The sequence below is a fragment of the Loxodonta africana genome, chromosome 23 (genome assembly GCF_030014295.1).
Source record: "Loxodonta africana isolate mLoxAfr1 chromosome 23, mLoxAfr1.hap2, whole genome shotgun sequence".
Taxonomy (NCBI): domain Eukaryota; kingdom Metazoa; phylum Chordata; class Mammalia; order Proboscidea; family Elephantidae; genus Loxodonta; species Loxodonta africana.
The window spans coordinates 20,528,109-20,547,776 of record NC_087364.1 but is presented as its reverse complement, the minus strand read 5'-3'; the positions used below and the strand labels follow the sequence as shown (position 1 = coordinate 20,547,776).

The following is a 19,668-nucleotide window of genomic DNA, read 5'->3' as shown; positions in this document are numbered from 1 at the left end:
GGCGATCTTCATGTGACATGGCATCTATCTTCCCCCATCTCTGCTAGATTCTCTGTGCCCAATCTGTGTGTTTTATAGTCAAAGATGATTGGCTTAAGACACACCCTACATGGATATGACCTCATTAAAATCACAAAGAAAAGCCTATTCCCAAATATGATTACCTCCACAAGTATAAGGGTTAGGATTTACAACACATATTTTTGGAGGACACAATTCAGTCCATAACAAAGAGGGAGAATAAATCTAGGTAGCCAAAAAACACCAAGGCTCCCTTCACAACCCAACTCCTCAGGTGGCTTTGGAGCACCAAGGCTCACTTCACAACCCAACTCCTCAGGTAGCGTTGGAGCACCAAGGCTCACTTCACAACCCAACTCCTCAGGTAGCATTGGAGCCCCTTCAATAGCCAGTTCAGCAAGAACAATCAATGGATTAACCTGGTTAGTAGGTATGGTGATTCTCAATAATTCATCCCTAGCCGCTTCCAGGTTAATGTGGTGGATTGAATACCCTCATCTAATATGGTTTCCTGAAACTCACAAACACCAGGGTAAAGATATGTGTGTGTGTGTGTGTGTGTGTCTAAATACTCAAATCACAAGCATAAGGAGAACACGAGACAACAGTAGCAAAATTTTGAAGACTAGAAAGCAGACAAGTGTCCAGTGACTTGGGAAAGCTGAATCCCAAACCAAGAATGGAGAAAACTGAAAAACAACCACTTTTTGCACTGTAGAATCTTCTAAAGGCATAACCAAAAAAAATCCACTGCCATAGAGTCGATTTCAACTCATGGCGAGTTGAAACAGAGTAGAACTGCCCAATACAGTTATCCAGGGAGTGCCTGGTGGATTAGAACTGCCGACCTCTCGGTTAGCAGCTGTAGCACTTAACCACTACACCACCAGGGTTTCCTCTAGAGATATAAAAAAAAAAAAGGTATAGGACCAGGTAAATCAGTTACCTCATAGGATTGTTGTGAGGGCTAAATGAGGTATTTGTAAAGTTCTTGGCGGCACATAGGATAAGCCCTCAGAACATTAACTGAGGAGCCCTGGTGGCACAGTGGTTACGTGCTCAACTGCTAACCAAAAGGTTGGTTTGAACCCACCAGCTACTACGCTGGAGAAATATGTAGCAGTCTGCTTCCGTAAAGACTACAGCCTTGGAGACTCTATGGGGCAGTTCAATTCTGTCCTATAGGGTTGCAACTCGACGGCAATATTTTTTTAATATTAACTGGAGGCCCTGGGTGGTACAAATGCTTAATGCACTCGGCTGATAACTGAAAGGCTGGAGAGTCAAATCAATCCAGAAGCACCTTGGTAGAAAGTCCTGGCAATCTACTTCTGAAAAATCAGCCATTGAAAACCCTATGGAGCACAGTCCTATTCTGACACACATGGGGTTGTCACGAGTCAGAAACTGACTTGAAGGTAACTGATATGGTATAAATATTAGCTATCACCTCATTACCATCGTCACCATCCTCTTGTTAAAACCTGTCATTGATTCTCAGCTGTCAATAGAGATGGGTTCAGCATTCTTAATTGTCATGATTAGAAGCTTCACAATCTACCTTTTCAGCTTTATTTCTTACCGTTCTGGTCTTACACCAGCAATATCATATTGCTTGTACTTATCTGCACACACTATATTGTTTCCACAAGAAATTTTAATCTTCCTGATCTGATTCCCACTCATTTTTTAATCTCTCAGGCCTCACTTCTTTTATTTAGGAAGCTTCTTTCAGGAAGTCGCAGATGAGAAAGAAGCGAAAGAATGGGCCATTCGAAGGGCAGAGGGAACAGTATGCATGAAGACCCTGAGGCTGGAAAGAACTGGAGAGATGGCAGGAACTACTTTATGCAGACCTTATAAACCAAGACAAGTAGTTTAGATTTTATTCTAAAATCAGTGGAAGCCTTTGGAGGGATTTAAACAAGGGTGTGATATGATCAGTTTACATTAAAAAGATGACTCTGGCTACTATGTAGAAGATGGGTGGAGTAGGAGCAAGAATGAAAACAATGAGCATAATGGGGCCATTTCTGTAATTCAGGTAAGAGTTCCCAGTAGTTGTGGCCATAGAGACGGAAAGAAGTAGACCAACTGGGGAGATATTTTGCAAACGGCAGTGGGAAAAAAACTTGCTGATAGGTTGGATATGGAGGAGTAAGGCAGAACTTAAAGATGAAACCTAAGTTTCTGGTTTATGCCATTTATTGACATGGAAAGTACTAAAAATGAAACAGGTTTCACAGTGGAAACCAAAAGTTTTACTTTGGACATGTTAACTTTGAAATGCTAAAGGGTATCTATGAATAGATGTCAGGTTGAACAGAAGTGTAGAGGAGAGGCTTGAATTAAAGAAATACATCTGGTAAAGAGCAGAATGGAGAGGGGATTTAAAATTATGGGAGTAACGGAATTACCTAGGAAGAGAGTATACAAAGAGAGGAGCAGGGCACCTAGCTCCAAGTCCCAATGAAGTCTATTATTTAGAGGACAGGTATGGTTGTTGGGTGCCATGGAGTCAATTTTGACTCTTAGTGACCCCATGTGACAGAGTAGAACTGCCTCATAGGGTTTTCTTGGCTGTAATCTTCATCAAAACAGATCACCAGATTTTTCTCCTATGGGGGGCTAGGTGGGTTTGAACCGTCAACCTCTTAGTTAGCAGCCAAGCACTTAACCGTTGAGCAACCAGGGCTGGTAAAAGAGGGGAAAAAACAGCAAAATAGACTGTGGCATGATCAGAAAGGTAGTGTTTCAAGGAGGAAGGAGTGGCCAACAGAGTCCAATGCTCCTGAGAGATCCAGAAAGGCAAGAACTGGGAATGTCTTTTGGGTTTGGCAACATGGAAGCAGTTGATGGCCTTGACAAGAGCAGTTTCAGTGGTGTGATTGTGGCAGAAGACAGATTAGAGTGAATTAAAAATAGAATGGGAGATGAGGAAGAGATGACAGTGTTCATGTGTTAGATTAAACCATATGAAATTGCTGACATCTGACTATTTTTGACTGTTGTTATGTTGTTGGGTGCTGTCCAGTCAGCTCCAACTCAAAGCAACCCCCATTTACAACAGAAAAAAACACTGCCCCATCCTTAGCCACCCTCACAATTGTTGCTATGTTTGAGCCCGTCGTTACAGCCACCGTGTTAATCCATCTTGTGAGGGTCCTTTTTTTTTTGCTGACTCTCTAATTTACCAAGTGGGATGTCTGTCTTAGGCTGGGTTCCCAGAGAAGCAAAACCAGTAGAGTGTATGAATATATATATACAGAGAGAGAGAGATTTATATCGAGGAAATAGCTCACCAGGTTGTAGAGGCTGGAATGTCCCAAGTTCATGGGTCAGGCTTGAGGCTTCTCCTGATTTACATAGCTGCAGGGGCTGGTGAACTCAACATTGGCAAATCAGACAGCAGGGTTCTGACTCACGGGCTACAAAGACCTATGAATCCCAAGATTGGTAGGCAAGACGCCAGGTAAGCTGCTAGCTCAAGTCTCAAAAACTGGAGGCCAAAGGAACAGGAGCCAGCTGCGGGGTCCAGAGTGACCAAAAGCCCATGAGCCTTGCCTGAAAGTCCACCTATATTGGACGTAGGCCGCACCCCTAAGGAAACTCCCCCAAATGATTGGCTACTCACAGTAGATCCCATCATGGAAGTGATCGCATTACAGCAAATCTCATCATAGAGGTGATCACATCATTATTCCACTGCCAAACTACATCATAACTGCCAAACCGATGAGAATCATGGCCCAGCCAAGTTGACACACAATCTTATCAATCACAATGTCCTTCTCCAGGGATTCGTCCTTCCTGATAACATGTCCAAAGTAAGCAAGACAAAGTCTCGCCATCCTCGCTTCTAATGAGTGTACTAGCTGTACTTCCTCCAAGGCAGATTTGTTCACTCTTCTGGCAGTCCATGGTTTATTCAATATTCTTTGCCAACACCATAATTCAAATGCATCAATTCTTCAGTCTTCCTTTTTCATGGCCCAGCTTTTGCATGCATATGAGGTGACCGAAAAGACCATGGCTTAGGTCAGGTGCACATTTGTCATCAAAGTGACATCTTTGCAGAGGTTTTTTGCAGCAGATTTGTGCAACGCAATACATTGATTTCTTGACTGCTGTTTCCATGGGCATTGAGTGACTACAAAAACAGTAATTTCATACGATTCTTTTAAATGTTTCACAAAAACAGAATGAAAATATTGGGCAGTAGCTAGAAATTAGGTCTAGTAGGGCCAGAAATTAAAGGACTGTGGGCTTGAGGTAGAAAGATCAGATCATGTTTGTACAATGATGAAAAATGAAGCAATCATCAGCCAAAAGAAAGGTGAAGAGAAGGAACGAGAGACTGGAGAATAGGAGAAAAGAAAGAAGCCAAGCATGTGAAATATTCTTGGAAGAGACTGAGTAAACAAACTTTCCCTGGAACTTCAGTGGGGATGCAGTAGCAGCACTGAGTGCCCATTTGAGAATTGTTGACCATGAGTTCATGGCAACGGTTAAAAATTCAAATGCCTACGGGCACGAGGCAGATAAATAACTGAAGCAGGCAGAGTGGATATGGAATGCAAGGACATATACCCATTTAAAGGGAACTCAAGGATATGACGTCCCATCTAAAGATCTAATTTTTTCAAGAAATCTTAATTTTTATGTCTTTTTGTTAGCTGTTGTTGACTTGACCCCTGACTCATAGCAACCCCATGCCCAATGGAACAAAACACCACTCTGTCCTGTGCCAATCCCATGATCGGTTGTAGATCAGACTGTTGGGATGCATAGGGTTTTCACTGGCTGATTTTCTGAAGTAGATCACCGTGCCTTTCTTCCTCGTCTGTCTTAGTCTGGAAGCTCCACTGAACCTGTTCCACATTATAGCAACATGCAAGCCTCCATCAACGGATGGGTGGTGGCTGCACGTGAGACGCGTTGGCTGAGAGTTGAACCCAGGCTTCCAACTTGGAAGGCTAGAATTCTACCACTAAACCATCACTGCCCTCTGATTTTTATGTAATATATCTTAATTTAAAAAACACTGTCGACTGGAGAAAACATGTCTATCTGTAAAATATAGCCCAAGGATGACTAGTTTGTGATTTATAGTCACACCAGTTTGCCTGTTTGCAAGATTATCTTTAACAATACTCAACTGTGGGGGAAGTGTCACCAAAAAGGTAGGTGGTTGCATTTTTTCAAGACTGTGTATTTGCTAGAGCAGTGATGTGAAAAGAAGAGTGGCTTGAGGTAACTGGAAGATGAACTACCAAAAACTAAGCTGGTTAAGGAAAAATATAGAAGCCAAGGAAGGGTAATGGCTACAGTGAAGGTTGAGAAGTCAATGTATGGAAGGAATCAGCGATGACTGAGTATTTATTCATCCTTAGGTTCCTCAGCAAGTGAGCATAAGGGCCAGAGACTAGTCACAGAAAACCAAAAACTCCATTGCCATCGAATGGATTCTGACTCACAGGGACCCTATACGACAGTAGAACTGCCCCACAAGATTTCCAATGCTATAAATCTTTATGGAAGCAGACTGCCACCCATCTTTCTCCCACAGAGCCACTGGTGGGTTTGAACAACCGACTTTCTGGTTAGCAGCCAAGTGCTTAACCACTGTGCTCCAGGGCTCCTCTGGTCACAGAGGGGGATGTATAAATTCAAAATTCTGGAGCTGATGCAGTTTCTAGAAATTACAACTTTCAGACACACTAGAGGAGTGAGTTCAAGAAATACAAAATTAAAAAAACAATTATTTATATGTAACCAGGTAAGTTAAGATTTTTATGTCGTTTAGCCAATTTCTAAAAATGCATTATAAAAATAATACATACAGTTATGAGAAAAACATCAGACAGATTCCAATAGTGGGCCATCCTACAAAATACCTGACCAATACTCCTCAAAACCGTCACGGACATCAAAAACAAGGGAAGTCTGAGAAACTGCCACAGCAAAAAGGAGTCTAAGGAGACATGAAGACAAAATGAAATGTGGTGTCTGCGTGGGATCCTGGATCAGAAAAAGGACATTAGGTAAAGAATAAGGAAATCTGAATAAACTATGGGCTTTAGTGAACAACAGTGTATCAATATGGATTCATTAATGGTAACAAATGTACCATACTAATGTAAGACATTAATAATAGGGGAAACTGGGTTAGGGTATATGACCAATAACCAGCGTAATAAATAATGGCCAAACAGTTAAGGCTTCCCATATATCCTTCTTTCTATCTAATTCCCTCTCTATCAGAAATTGTGGAAGCCCTGATGGTACAGTGGTTAAAGTGCTACAGCTGCTAACCTAAAGGTCGAGAGTTTGAATCCATCAGTGCTCCTTGGAAGCTCTATGGGGCAGCTCTACTCCGTCATATAGGGTTACTATGAGTAGGAATCAACTGAACGGCAACAGGTTTGTTTTGTTTTTTTTTTTCAATCAGACATAATCACTATTTTAAATTTGGTGATTTTCATGCCCTTGTATCGCTGAACTACTTTCATTACATGTGTATACATAATGTCGTTTTACATGTTTAAAAGTGCTAGGTATATAAATTATTGCATTATATATCTATTATATGTATTTCACCACCTGTCAGTAGTGTGATGGCTTGCATGTTGCTATGATGATGCTGGAAGCTACACCGGCGATATTTCAAATACCAGCAGGGTCACCTATAGTGGACAAGTTTCAGTGGAGCTTCCAGACTAACACAGACTAGGAAGAAAGGTCTGGCAACCTACTCCTGAAAACTTGTCCATGGAAACATTACAGATCACAACACAACACTGCCCAGCTAACTCGCTTTGGACAGGTCATCAGCAGGGAGCAATCACAGGAGGAAGACATCATGTTTGGCGGAGTACAGGGCCACCAAGGGTGAGGGAGACCCCTCAGTGTATTCTACAACTTGCTCTTTTGGCCTCATCATAATACATCTGAGTTCAAGCTTGTTTTACTAGCATATAATATTCCATTGTATAAATATTCCATAATGTATTTTTTGATTCACTTTAGAGCCATTTTTAATTTTTTGCTTCTACCCATAGTGCTGCTATGTACATCCCTGCCCGCATGTTAAAGTTTCTTTATGGCATAAATTTAGGAGTGGAATGCGGGGACTTAGTATTTGAAACCTTCAATTGACTAGATTTTGCCCAATCTGTTGTAACAATTTACATGCATAGACGCGTAGGAAATAATACTTGAAAGGGTTTACAAACTGGATAATAGTCTTGCTTCATTTTGGCTTGACTTCCGCACTCACGTTAGCATTTTTGCAAACAAACGTTAGGCGCACTTGTGAAGTCTCAGAACCCGAAGGCTCATGTTCTCCCTCCCGCCCAACGTCGCAGACGCAAGCCTGCTTCCGGCGTCGGCTCTGACGCACAGGTGGACGGCACGACGCTCGGGGTCGCGTCCTGTTGATGCTCTTGAAGGCCCCTTTCCGGGCTGTCTGACAAGATCCAGTGTCAGCTACCGTTGGCTGATTATGTCGTTTTCGGAAGAAAGGAGAACTATCCTCACAGACCTTTCTTGTTCTCGGGAACGATCCCCTTCCCCAGGAAAGAGTAGCTTTGGGCTGGGGTTTCATGTAGGCAGCGCCGCGGGCAGCCCGCCGGCCCTTGTAAGTCTCGCGCCGCGGCCCCGCCTCGTTCCTTTCGGCCAGAGCCGCCATCTTGCAGGTAGGGCTCCCGGGTGGCTCCCGGTGCTCCGGGTTCTACAGCCTTGAGCCCCAGGCGTGGTACCGCGGAGGCCGTGCACCGGGACTCCTAAGAGACTGTCTAGTCTGTCTGGGGCCTACTGGGTGGGCAGGTGGAGCCAGCTCCCGTTCTGGGAGCAGCGGGCCCGGGGCCCGGGCCAGGAACTGAGGACCGGACTGCCATGCTGCAGCCCTGTAGAGGGACAGTCTTGGGAAATAAGACGAGGCCGAGTCACTGTGGAGAGGTGATTCGAGTCAGTTTGGAAAGGACTTCGTCTCCTGTGTACTCAGGGATTCAGTCCTGGAATCCCGGAATCTCTCAGTCTCTTGCCGCATGGCACGATGGCTTCTGAATTCCATTCAGTGCAGCAGCTTTGTCTCTGTTCTAAAACGTAAACCTGTCGGGCAGGGACTTCGGGAGAGTATGGACGGGTTTTGACTCAATGTCCGTTTTAGTCTCCACTGAAATTTAGGCGTGTGTGGAAGCCTGGGCCCCTGGTTGGAGATAGCGGTGGGTGCCCACTGTGTCGATCTGTGTAATGAGTCCCAGACCTTCACCGTTAATGCATGAAATGATTTCTGAGTGTTTTTCGTTTTGACCCCGGACCGCAAACAATGGGAAAGAATTTTTGGGTAGCCACACCAGCAAATGCACCGAGGAGGTACTGTTTCGGGCCGTCGTGGTTAAGTCCTTGGCTGCTAACGGAAAGGTAGCCGCGCGCTGCACGGGACAAACATGTGGCGATCTGCTTCCTGTAAAGATTACAGCCTTGAAAACCCTATGGAGCAGTTCTCTGTCCTGTAGGGTTGCTAGGAGTAGGAATCGACTCCACAGCAGCCGGTTTGAGTGTTTTTTTTTAAAATGTGTTGAGTGAAGGGATTCCTGGGTGTCTGGTTTAGAAATGTAGGGGAAAAGTTACTTGCTAACCTCACAGTTTGCAGATCTGCATCTTTTTGTGTTTCTTGTGGGTATTAACAGCTAGCTAGTAGAGTTGAACATCTTTTCTCAGGTTACTGGTTTTCAGACTGCAGGTTGCAGTAGAACATTGGTAACTTGAACGTTAAGTGTTGTTTCGAAAAATCCGGTATTACGTGTATTAAGTCGCGACGTAGGATGGATTTCTTAAGGGAAAGTGGATCCCGTGGAAGGAGCGTGGACTCCGGAGTCAGACCTATTTCTGCCGCCTTTTGATTCCACAGTGACTTAAATCACAGAGGATATTTGCTCGTTTATAAAGAAGAGTTTCTGAGAATTAGAAGAAGGCACTTGGCACGCACTTCGTTACCTTTTTGTTTTTCAAGTAAAGGATGCATTGAGCTATGTTTTGGGTGTAGTAGTCTTCTGTGTCATTGTCACACAATCTATATGGAAAAGGTGTTTTGGTAGAGTCATTTTTCAAGATCAAGGAGTTTTAAATTAAGAGGCCAGTTGATGTGACACTGTCATTGAATAAGCTTCACTCATTTTGTCTTGTGGTGCAAGTTACTGCTAGAAATGGCACTTCAGCCCTTGGGGAACAAAGTGAAAAGTTCGATTCTTCATGCTTTTCGGTGAGGATGAGGGTTAAAGATGGGCTCTGCCCTGCAAGTAAGTGGCAGAGCCTGTGTCAAATTGGAGGCAGTGGTTATACAGCCTGTTCTTTCCCCTCCTATCCTGTGTACGTTTCCTCGTAAGTAAGTTATCAAGTAATTGGAAGTATGAGCTGAGTTAGGTATCACAAAATGAGGTGGCTGAGTAAAGGGGTTTGATACAGCATGTGAAAATTGGAAGGCCGAGTTTTGTCATGCCCTGTAAGTAGGAATTATCATTTTTGTGACTCCAGTGCCCTTGATACACTAGCCTGGGCTCTACAGATACAGTGTGGAAGAGGCCCTCTTGTATTTTTATGTTCTAATAGGGAAATTGTACTGGTTTGGGTTCTAGTTTCCCGTTTCGCTACTTAGGAGTTTAACTTACATAAATCAGTTAATGTTTACAAGCCTGTATCCTCCTCTGGAAAACTGTTAGTTTTCTTGCTTGCTTTCATAAATGGATGAAATAGTCCCAGCCTTGTTGTTAGGTGTCGTCGAGTCTGTTAACAACTCATGCTACTCGTATGTACGACAGAACGAAACAGTACCCAGTCCCGCGCCAGCCTCACAGCTCTTATGTTGAGCCCGTTGTTGTAGCCACTTTGTCAGTCTGTCTTGGTGAGAGTCTTCCTCTTTTTTGCCCCCTTCTGTATGCATGATGTCCTTCTCCAGTGACTGGTCCCTCTTGGTAACATGTCCAAAGTTTGTGAGATGAAGTCTCGCTATCCTTGCTCCTAAGGAGCATTCTGGCATTACTTCTTCCAAGACAGACCTGTTCGTTCTTCTGGCAGTCCATGGCATATTCAATATTAGAGGATGATAACTTTTCTAGTAGAAAGGAAGGAATGGAAACATGAGTAAATATATTTTAATGCTAAGAACTTAAGCATTTTTGGCAAAGACCTTACTTGATCTTTTTAAAAGACAAAATGAAAATTTTTGCCCTTTTAAAGAAATAATGCCTGGTGATCCAGCTTTTTAGATTGTTCCCTAATAGTTTAATCTAACATTAACTGATAAAATGCAACCATCTGAAATTACAGGCTTTTTGTATAGAAGAGCAAATCTTAATTTTGAGGTTTATTTAAATTTCTTGTACTTTCTGGTTTCAGTAATTCGCCAAAATGACGAACACAAAGGGAAAGAGAAGAGGCACCCGCTATATGTTCTCTAGGCCTTTTAGAAAACATGGTAAGGTTTGCCCTCCTTGAGAGAAAATGTGGCATACGTTTTTATTTTATTAGCATGACTTGTACAACGCATTCTTAATAAATGGTATCACATAACCAGCATCTACCTAACTTACTTTGTAATAAAGGCATGACTTTTGTATAGTAGTTTCTTAACTAAATATTGGCACATGATTAAACTTTGGTTTGAAGAGAATTTGTGATTTAGTTGATTGATTTTACTTATAAATTTTCCACTAGCAGAAGTTTAAAATTTACCTGTCAAAACTGTATGTTTTTAAAAAAAAAAAAAAAGACTCTGGGCTTTTCTTTGTCTTGATACTGACTAACAAAATATTTTGCAGGCGTTGTTCCTTTGGCCACATACATGCGAATCTACAAGAAGGGTGATATTGTAGACATCAAGGTAAATAATAAAATTGGGACTATAACACTAGAAATTAGAAAAGCTGGATTTAATCTAAAAAAAAGGAATAGTGCAGACTTTAATTATTGTTGAAGATGGAGATTATGATTGTAAAAATGCAGGTGAACTCTGCTCTTTTGTGACCGGTATTTACATTCCCTGGCACTCTAGAGCTTGATGATGATTGTCTTTTTGATTGCTTTGAAGCAATGTGAAAAACACATTTCACCGGCTCTGAAAGCTCTTGAGTTGTCATTTAAAAAGGGAAAAAAAGTCTTAGAATATCTTGGTTACTTGAAAGTCCAGGGTGGAAAGGAAGGAGGAACTGGTGGTATAACATTTTTCTCTTTCTCACAGGGAACGGGCACTGTTCAAAAAGGAATGCCCCACAAATGTTACCATGGCAAAACTGGGAGAGTCTACAATGTTACCCAGCATGCTGTTGGCATTATTGTGAACAAACAAGTTAAGTATGTAATGTCATAGTTCTTTGTGGTTAATTAATATTCCCTCATACCCGCTTTTCACTTTGCCAATTGGACTTATGTCTTTATTGGTCATTCAAGTGGGGTAAAGGAAATATCCTTTTAAAACTCAGGCAAACTAGGTGTTTGTCTTGTATCCTGTCAGAGGAAACAAGTTGAAATAGACTTACTAGAAGGTTTTACCGCTTATGCAATTTGGTTTTAAGCAGTTCTAGTTTTCAGAGTATAAAAAGCAGTTTAAGAAGTAAGTTTGAGTCATCTGGTTTTGGTTAAATTCCTTTGTATTTCGGGGTCTGTCCTCAGTAGAAAAGAGCTTAAGAGTGGATGTTTGCCTCAAGTCTTCTTCCAGTAAAATTAATAAAAAGGTTTAATGGTTTATTTAATAAGTGGAACTGCCAAAAATGTTTTCTAAATTTGGGTTTTTTATATGTGTATATATATTTTTATTTTGCTTCAAGTGAAAATTTACAAATCGAGTCAGTTTGTCGTACAAAAATTTATATACACCTTGCTATATACTCCTAGTTGCTTTCCCCCTAATGGGACAGCACACTCCTTCCATCCACTCCCTGTTTTCGTGTCCTTTCAGCCAGCTTCTGACCCCCTTTGCCCCCTCATCTCCCTTCCAGACAGGAGCTGCCCACATAGTCTCATGTGTTTAATTGATCCAAGAAGCTCACTCTTCACCAGTATCATTTTCTATCCCATAGTTCAGCCCAATCCCTGTCTGAAGAGTTGGCTTTGGGAATGGCTCCTATCCTGGGCTAACGGACGGTCTGGGGACCATGACCTCTGGGGTCCTTCTGGTCTCAGACCATTAAGTCTGGTCTTTTTATGAGAATTTGGGGTCTGCATCCCACTGGAGGTTGTATTTTTGATGAAACATTTATAAGAATTTTTGCTCTTTCCAGGGGCAAGATTCTTGCGAAGAGAATTAACGTGCGTGTTGAGCACATTAAGCACTCTAAGAGCCGAGATAGTTTCTTGAAACGCGTGAAGGAAAATGATCAGAAAAAGAAGGAAGCCAAAGAGAAAGGTACCTGGGTTCAACTGAAACGCCAGGTGAGTGTTCGACAGGGGCTTTTTTGGGATTAGTTTTGGGGGGACATTGAACTTGTTGCTCAGCGATGCTTTTTTTTTTTTTTTTTGAAGATTTAAGAATTGAGTATATGTTTCATTGGTTTTGAGAGCATTTTACAGTTGTGTTACACTACTTTATGTGATTGTTCTTTTTTTTTTTTTTAGCCTGCTCCACCCCGAGAGGCACACTTTGTGAGAACCAACGGAAAGGAGCCTGAGCTGCTGGAACCTATTCCCTATGAATTCATGGCCTAACAGATGTACAATAAAGATGCCTGCAATGCCAAAATGCTAGGTCTCTGATTTTGTAGTATTTAAAGCACTCTTTGTTTCCTAATTTGCTGAGTAGTAAGTGCCTTTTCTATTAGAATTTAGTCCTTGATGAAAAATACAAGGTGGTTTATTGTTTGACAAGGAATATAACTCGATTAGACCTTAGGAAACTGCTGAATGTTATTTATAAAATATATTAATTTGACATGATTCCTCTAAATCACTGTGAAAAAAACAAGAATTTGCAAAGATGAATGGCAGATTACCTGTTGCATTACAGTTAAGCTCAGGGAATGTTTATTACTCATGATTGTATCATCAGTAGTTGGATTTTAAGGATCAGGATCTTGCCTTTAAAGCCTATTACTTAAAAATAGATTGTATATATAAAGTGTCCCGTTATTTGTGAGTTATACTAGTTCCAGATTGCACGGACCTTTCATGAATCAGTTCAGAGAATAGTGCTTATGGTAATTTGAAACTAGAATGTGTTTTACCAAGGGCAAATATTTATAAAGCAATTCATATAAACCATGTGACATTCTAAGCATTTTACATTACACCAAAAGTTTGGGAAAAGGTACTGTTACGTTGTTGGGTGCTGTTGAGTCGATTCTGACTCAGCAACCCCATAAGACACAGTAGAACTGCCCCATAGAGTTTTCTTGACTAATCTTTATAGAAGCAAATAGCTCACTAGTTTGAACCACCAACCTTCCAGTTAGCATGGTGCCACCGGGGCTCCTGAAGTACTATTTTGCCTGTTTACATAAAAGGAAACAGACAACGGTTGAGTAACTTGTCCAGAGTTGCAGGTGGTACGTGTTAAAAATTCAAGTAGTCTGGCACCATGATTGGGTCTTAATCACTAGTGTTTAATTCCTCGTTGATTAATGGGAACAGTGCACTACTTTGTATGGTTGTAGCACATTGAGGTTATTCAGTTGATACTTGCACCTGGATGTGACAGAAAGGTATCTCAAATTCAGAGTGTCCAAAAGGGAATTGAGCATATCCTGTTCTAGCCTCCTTCAGTATTTGAAATGGAAACTTTTCTCCAATCGCGTGCACATGTTTACCTAATTTTAAGATTGATTGTTACCGAGCCCTAGCCTATGTCCTTGAAACCATTCACTCCCTGCCTCTTATCATGAATCAAATCCATTTCTCAACTCCTTGTTCTACCCATAATCCTTGATCATGCCCCAGTCTGTTTTAACTGAGATTCTGCACAGGCTCACCATAACCTCTTGATGATCCCATCTCAGATGATACTTTTTCCATTGTGTTCCTAATTATGTTAATAAGAGTGCTCTCCCCCTCCTGTTAGACTCAGTTTGACAAAACGCTAATTATTAATGTATTCTTATTTGGTAAGTGCTCTGGGTAGATTAAAAGTAACTGTTAGTGGCCTTCAGTTTTCTGTAATTAAGTGGGATGGTTATTAGGGTACTGGTATACATTAAGTACTGTTGTTGCCATGGAGAATTAAAGGGTACTTACTGGAAGTGTATGTCATTTATAAATGTGGGGAAGCATATAAAGTGCTATGCTTATAGCACATTTGAGTATTCAAACCACGTTTCAAGTTATATTTACTGGTAACTACTGTGGAGGGGGCATTGGTTCAGCAGTAGAAGCCGTCCATTCAAGAGATCTGGTTCAGTTCCCAGCCAGTGAACCTCATGTGCAGCTACCAGCTCCCTTGGAGGCTTGCATGTTGCTATTGATGCAGAGCAGGTTTCAACAGAGCCTCCAGACTAAGACTAGGAAGAAGGCCTAGTGGTCAGCTTTTGAAAATCAGCCAATAGAAACTCAAAACAGCCCTATATTTGGTCATTGGTGCATGGCGCAAGACCAGGCAACATGTTCATTCTCTTGTACGTGAGATTGTCATGAGTCTGTGGCCAATGTGATGGCAACCAACTACGAGGGAAGGAGACAAACTATAAATCCCTGTTCCTTAAGGTTATAAGACAGTGTAGGAGTTCTAACAAAATAAGGTGCCAAGAGGTGTAAAAGGAAAAGAGGGGCAAGTTGATACAGTGCTCTTGTTTGTGTCCTCATCTTGTTTTACTGGTTATTCCTGGTTTTTTGTCTTTGACCCTTTCCGCTGGTTTCCTTGCCTTCAGCCTACACACTTGCCAAAACCAACAAAGTAACCAACCCTGCTTCCCCTGCCTTCCTCCTCTTAATAGCTAAAGCTCCTAGTTTCCCACTGCAAACCTGGCTTCTGTTGCCACCACTGATGAAACTAACAAACTTGGAAACTAAGAAATTCAGAGACCTTTCAATTTAGTTTCTGTGTCCCTAATATTTTGCTTTTTTTTTTTTCTTTCCAGAGGCTTCTGCCATGGTACTTAGCCCAGGTTCATCTACCTGCCGCCGCCCGCCCCTCCCCCCCATTCTGGCTCCTACTTGATGTTCTGCATCTGGCTTGCTTATGCATAAGGTGTTTCTTGAGTGATCTAAACCAGTGGTTCTCAGCATCATCTGGGAATTTGTTAAAAATGAATAAATGATGGAAACCAGCTGTACTGAATCAGAAATTCTGGGGTTGAGGCCCAGTGTTCTGTTTTAACATGCCCTTGGAGTAATTGAGATGCTTGCTCAAGTTTGAGAATCACTGGTTGGAAGCCATTCCTGTGTGTAGGCATTTTTTATACTCAGATTTCAGTGCTTCGTTTCTCTGAAGGTCCAGTTGTGTATGTCCAACTCTGGCGTCTCCGTTTAGGTGTACTGCGAGTACTATACAGATCAACTTGTAAGCTAATGTTACTGGAGAGATGAATTCAGTTGAAATCTCTGAGCTTTGAGTAGGCTGGTAAAATTATATGACTGCCCTGAAATGTAGGCCATTTTAGTGAGCAACCATGACAGACTGTGAACTTACAAATTAATCCCTCAGTATACAATGCTATTTTTTATCACACTTATTGATGAAAATGAATAAAAACATTCTAATTCTAAAACATTCTACCCTGTTTTGAGTTAATAAATTCTCAAATGAAGCTGTGTGGCCCTTTTAACTTGTAATTCTGGTTGCTAATCTAGCCAGGTATATCCTAAGGCCTTCTGTTTTTATTCAGTTGAGCCCAATCCCAACGGTTGGATAAAATACATCACTTTTCTTGAAATTTTCCTTCAAATATTGTGGCCCCCCAAAACCCAGATTCATGGTGCTTCCATATTCCAATTAGTATAGTATTAGCATTTCCTCTGTACTTGGGTGGAAGGAAATGCTAAAATATAAGCAGTTGCTAAAATTTAGCAATAAAAATTGCTAAAAATGTAAGCAAGGTATGTTTCTTTTTTGAGCATGGGAGAATTTAAAGCTGAGTTCTATTCATTTGGAATATGAATGTTTATCATTTGTTGCTTTATCCTCAACTCCCTTCCCCCTCCCGGAAGAAACCTTCACAGAATCTGTTCGACAAGTAGCTAGTTATGAATAATAACGGAAGCGGCATCTGCAGCTGTAACTGCTGAGATGGAAAATGTATACAGAGCGAATAAGCAGCCTGAGGTTCTGTATTCTTTTCAAAGAGCAAGAGTGTGGTGAGGAGCAGATTGACAGGCCATTTTGCAAATCCCCTAATGGGAGAGGTGCAGAGAAAATGTTCAGACACTTCCAGCAAGATAAGGATTTATGGAAATCATTTGGATTGGAGAGGAAATGTGATGGGATACTCTACTGTGCATAGAATGAGATGATGGCTTAGCTCAAGTAAAGATGGCGATTGAACTTTTTCCTTCTCATGAATGAGGAGGGGAAGTTCCGACTAGATAAATTGCACATGGGAGATGACTAAGTTTTAAGATAATTGAGACAAGGCACTATATCCTGTTCTTTGTATGCCCCTGCATTTAGTAGGTTCTAAAAAAAAAAAATTTTTTTTTTCTTTTTTTTTTTCTATTTTTACGGTCCTCAGTGGTGCCCTGGTGACACAGTGGTTAAGCTGTCGGCTGAAGGTCAGCGGTTTGAACCCACCAGTCACTCTGGGAGAAAGATGTGGCAGTCTGCTTCTGTAAAGATTACAGCCTTGGAAACTCTACGGGGCAGTTCTACTCTGTCCTATAGGGTCACTACAAGTCAGAATCCACTTGACAGCAATGGTTTGCCCTCAAAAGCAGTTCAGTGGCTTCCCGTAGCTTCCAAAATAAATTCCTTAGCATGGCATTCGTTGCCATCTACAGTCTGGTCATTAGCCTTTTTGGTCACACACCACATCGTTCTCATTTTGAAGCTGCTCATAGTTACCCAAACTTGCCATATACTTCTACCTTCATGTTTTGGCTCATGCTATTTCCTCAACTCGGTATGCCAACCTCCCCTTGTTACTCTCCCTATCAAATACCGGTGCTTGGAGATGAGTGTTATTTCTCCCTGTGGCTTTCCCTGATACCTCCAAAAAACAACAAAACGTGTTGCCATTGAGTGAATTCTGACTCATAGCGACCCTGTAGGACAGAGTAAAACTGCTGCTGTAGGGTTTCCATGGAGCGCCTGGTGGATTCAAACTGCCAACTTTTTAGGTTAGCAGCCATAGCTCTTAACCACTGTGTCACCCAGGGATACCTCCAGTTAGATTTTATTCTCTGGTTGCAGCGTTGTTGCAGCTTACAACTTAACCTGCTTTGTCCTTCTATTTACATGTCAGGTTGTCCATCCTACTCTGCTCACTGGTGGGAAGTGGCCAAGATTTGAAATCGGAGGGGTTGGGGTCTCCACTACTGAATGGCTCTTTGATAAGTTACTGAATTTATCTGGACCTCAGTATTTTTACCAATTTTATCTATGAAATGGTAAAACAGATACTAATCACAGGACTAAGTAACAAGATGTTTAAGACATTTTTTTGGTATTGTCAAAGAAAATTGCTCTAGACGATGCTAAACAGCCAAGGATGACTGTTCAAGGCTATGACAGTAACGGAGAGACCACAACCAAGTGTGAACCTTGCTGAAACAAAGGGTGGTAGGGACTTCAGGGCTAAGGTGAGCTAGTGGAAAAGTACTGGAGGACATTAATGGGCAGGTGGAGCAGAGTGCCTTGTGTCAGACACATTGATTTATTCCTGAGTTTATTGTTAGGGCCAGCTGAATTCTCTAAGGACCAGGGTGAGAGGGTCAAGAGGTAGTCAGAAAGAAGACTGTCTGAAGTTGTTCATCATGCTAAGGGCCCTGTTAAGGCCATCTTGACCAGTAAACTCAACAGTCACTTATAAATGGTCATTGAATTTTACCACTGGATGGGGAGATGTCCGAAGACATGCAGGAATGTCTTATACTTGGTTGTCCTCCCAGTCATCAGCATGTGCCTGCCACTTGAGACACTCTGTAAATGTTTGATACCGCTGGCTGTTCTTTGTGTTCTGTTCCAGCACTTAGAGCCTTGCAGAAAATAGATTTTCAATAATTTTGTCTTAAATTGAAATAAAGTAGGGAGCTAGTAGAGGGGTGAAGCATGATCTCTACTCTGGGGAGAGGGTACTTCAAAGATAGTCTGAGGCTCCAGTAAGCTAAAAAGGATTTAGGGTATACAGTAAAGGCAGTTGCTTTTGGGTAAGGGTGGTAGTGATGGGGACGTTCGCTACTGCAGGAGGACTGTCTTAGCTTCCTAGTGCTGCTGTAACACAAACATAAGCGGGAGACTTTAAAGAAGTTTATTTTCTCTCAGTTCTGGAGGCTAGAAGTCTAAGTCAGCCTTGGCCGTGATACCTTCCTTGTAGGTAGTCTTGGGTGTACCTTGATGTTCCTGGTAGACGATCCTCACGTGGTGGCTGTCTTCTCCAGTGTTTGCTTGTCTCTGTGTCTAATCTGTTTTTATAACTCAACTGTTGAGGTTTAGGACCACCCTACTTGGGTATGGTCTAATTAACGTAACAAAACCCTCTGTCCAAACAGGATCACATCCACAGAGGGGTTAGGATTAGGTGGGAACAATTAGTCAATAACAAGGACCCTTGGCAAAATTTTGCCTGAGGGCTGGAATTCAAGCTTATTTGGTTGGTGAAGGGTTAATAAATTACTAAGTCTGGTATTTGCGTATTACCAAATTCTGCCCTTCAAGTCATTCTAAACACCCACAGATTTGTGTATCTGCCTACATACTTCTATTATCTTTTTAAAACCACTTCAGCATGCCTGTTGCATTGGTTGCACCACAATTTTACATAACTCTGGACACAAAGAAATCCAAAATGAAATAGCGGAACACAAACAGCTACAATTTAGGCAGACTATTTATAATTCCCCAGTTCAGTAGCTTATTGTCTGCATGAAAAGGTCATGGATTATTTTGTGTATTTGTAATTGCAATGAGCCTTTCCAAGGAGAATGGAATAACATTTTGAGCTCTTTTGAGCAAAGGTGCAATGTAAATGCAAAATGGAACATAATTATCACTGGGCAGAGAACAGTCTTAAGAATCTTCTTTACTGGGTGACCTTAAACAAAAATTATCTTTTTCCTGACAGAGAATTTAAAACGGGAAATAAGGTGAAGAGATAAGCTCAGGATTCAACCAGGAAAGCTGTCTTTTGCCTTGAAAGTTTTGCATTTTAACTTCAGGAAAGTGAAGGATATTTATGGCAGATCCCATTAGGAACTGCCCAACAGTCATTCCCTCTTCTATTTCTTGATAGTGAATGAGGCAGCAGTGTGTCCAGCCCCAGGGGAGGAATCATGATGGTCTAATGGCAGTCCCAGCCCTCTTTGCTAGAGACTTGGATAACCTCTTGCCCAGCTTCCCAGTTTTCACCAATAAGTCTTCCAGGTTCTTTTGAGAATTATTTTATTTCATAATAAAAAGAGACAGGAACCCTTCCCTTCACCATGTTCTTGGGGAACATCTAGCTCAATTGGCATAATATAGTTTATAAAGAAAATGTTCTATACCTACTTTAGTGAGTAGTGTCTCAGGTC

General features: G+C 41.7%; 1 protein-coding gene and 2 non-coding genes across 3 annotated transcripts; all 3 read left to right on the top strand.

Annotated features, from left to right (window-relative positions):
• The first annotated feature begins 7,668 nt into the window (after positions 1–7,668).
• On the top strand, positions 7,669–15,717 carry RPL21 (ribosomal protein L21). The gene is made up of 7 exons (XM_010593974.3): positions 7,669–7,718; positions 10,420–10,498; positions 10,842–10,903; positions 11,261–11,373; positions 12,300–12,450; positions 12,634–12,763; positions 15,084–15,717. The coding sequence occupies exons 2-6, from the start codon at positions 10,432–10,434 to the stop codon at positions 12,721–12,723; spliced, it is 483 nt and encodes a 160-aa protein (XP_010592276.1). The 5' UTR covers positions 7,669–7,718; positions 10,420–10,431; the 3' UTR covers positions 12,724–12,763; positions 15,084–15,717.
• Positions 11,075–11,146, top strand: LOC111751695 (small nucleolar RNA SNORD102). Its single transcript, XR_002786793.1, has one exon. It is a non-coding gene; the product is annotated as a small nucleolar RNA SNORD102 (small nucleolar RNA).
• Positions 11,418–11,544, top strand: LOC111751697 (small nucleolar RNA SNORA27). The gene has a single exon (XR_002786795.1). It is a non-coding gene; the product is annotated as a small nucleolar RNA SNORA27 (small nucleolar RNA).
• Positions 15,718–19,668: the final 3,951 nt, after the last annotated feature.

Coding starts and splice junctions, on each gene's coding strand:
- RPL21 (XM_010593974.3), top strand. CDS start 10,432: ATGACGAACACAAAGGGAAAGAGAAGAGGCACCCGCTATATGTTCTCT. Junction 11,374..12,299: donor ATTGTGAACAAACAAGTTAA/GTATGTAATGTC, acceptor TGCTCTTTCCAG/GGGCAAGATTCTTGCGAAGA. Junction 12,451..12,633: donor GGGTTCAACTGAAACGCCAG/GTGAGTGTTCGA, acceptor TTTTTTTTTTAG/CCTGCTCCACCCCGAGAGGC.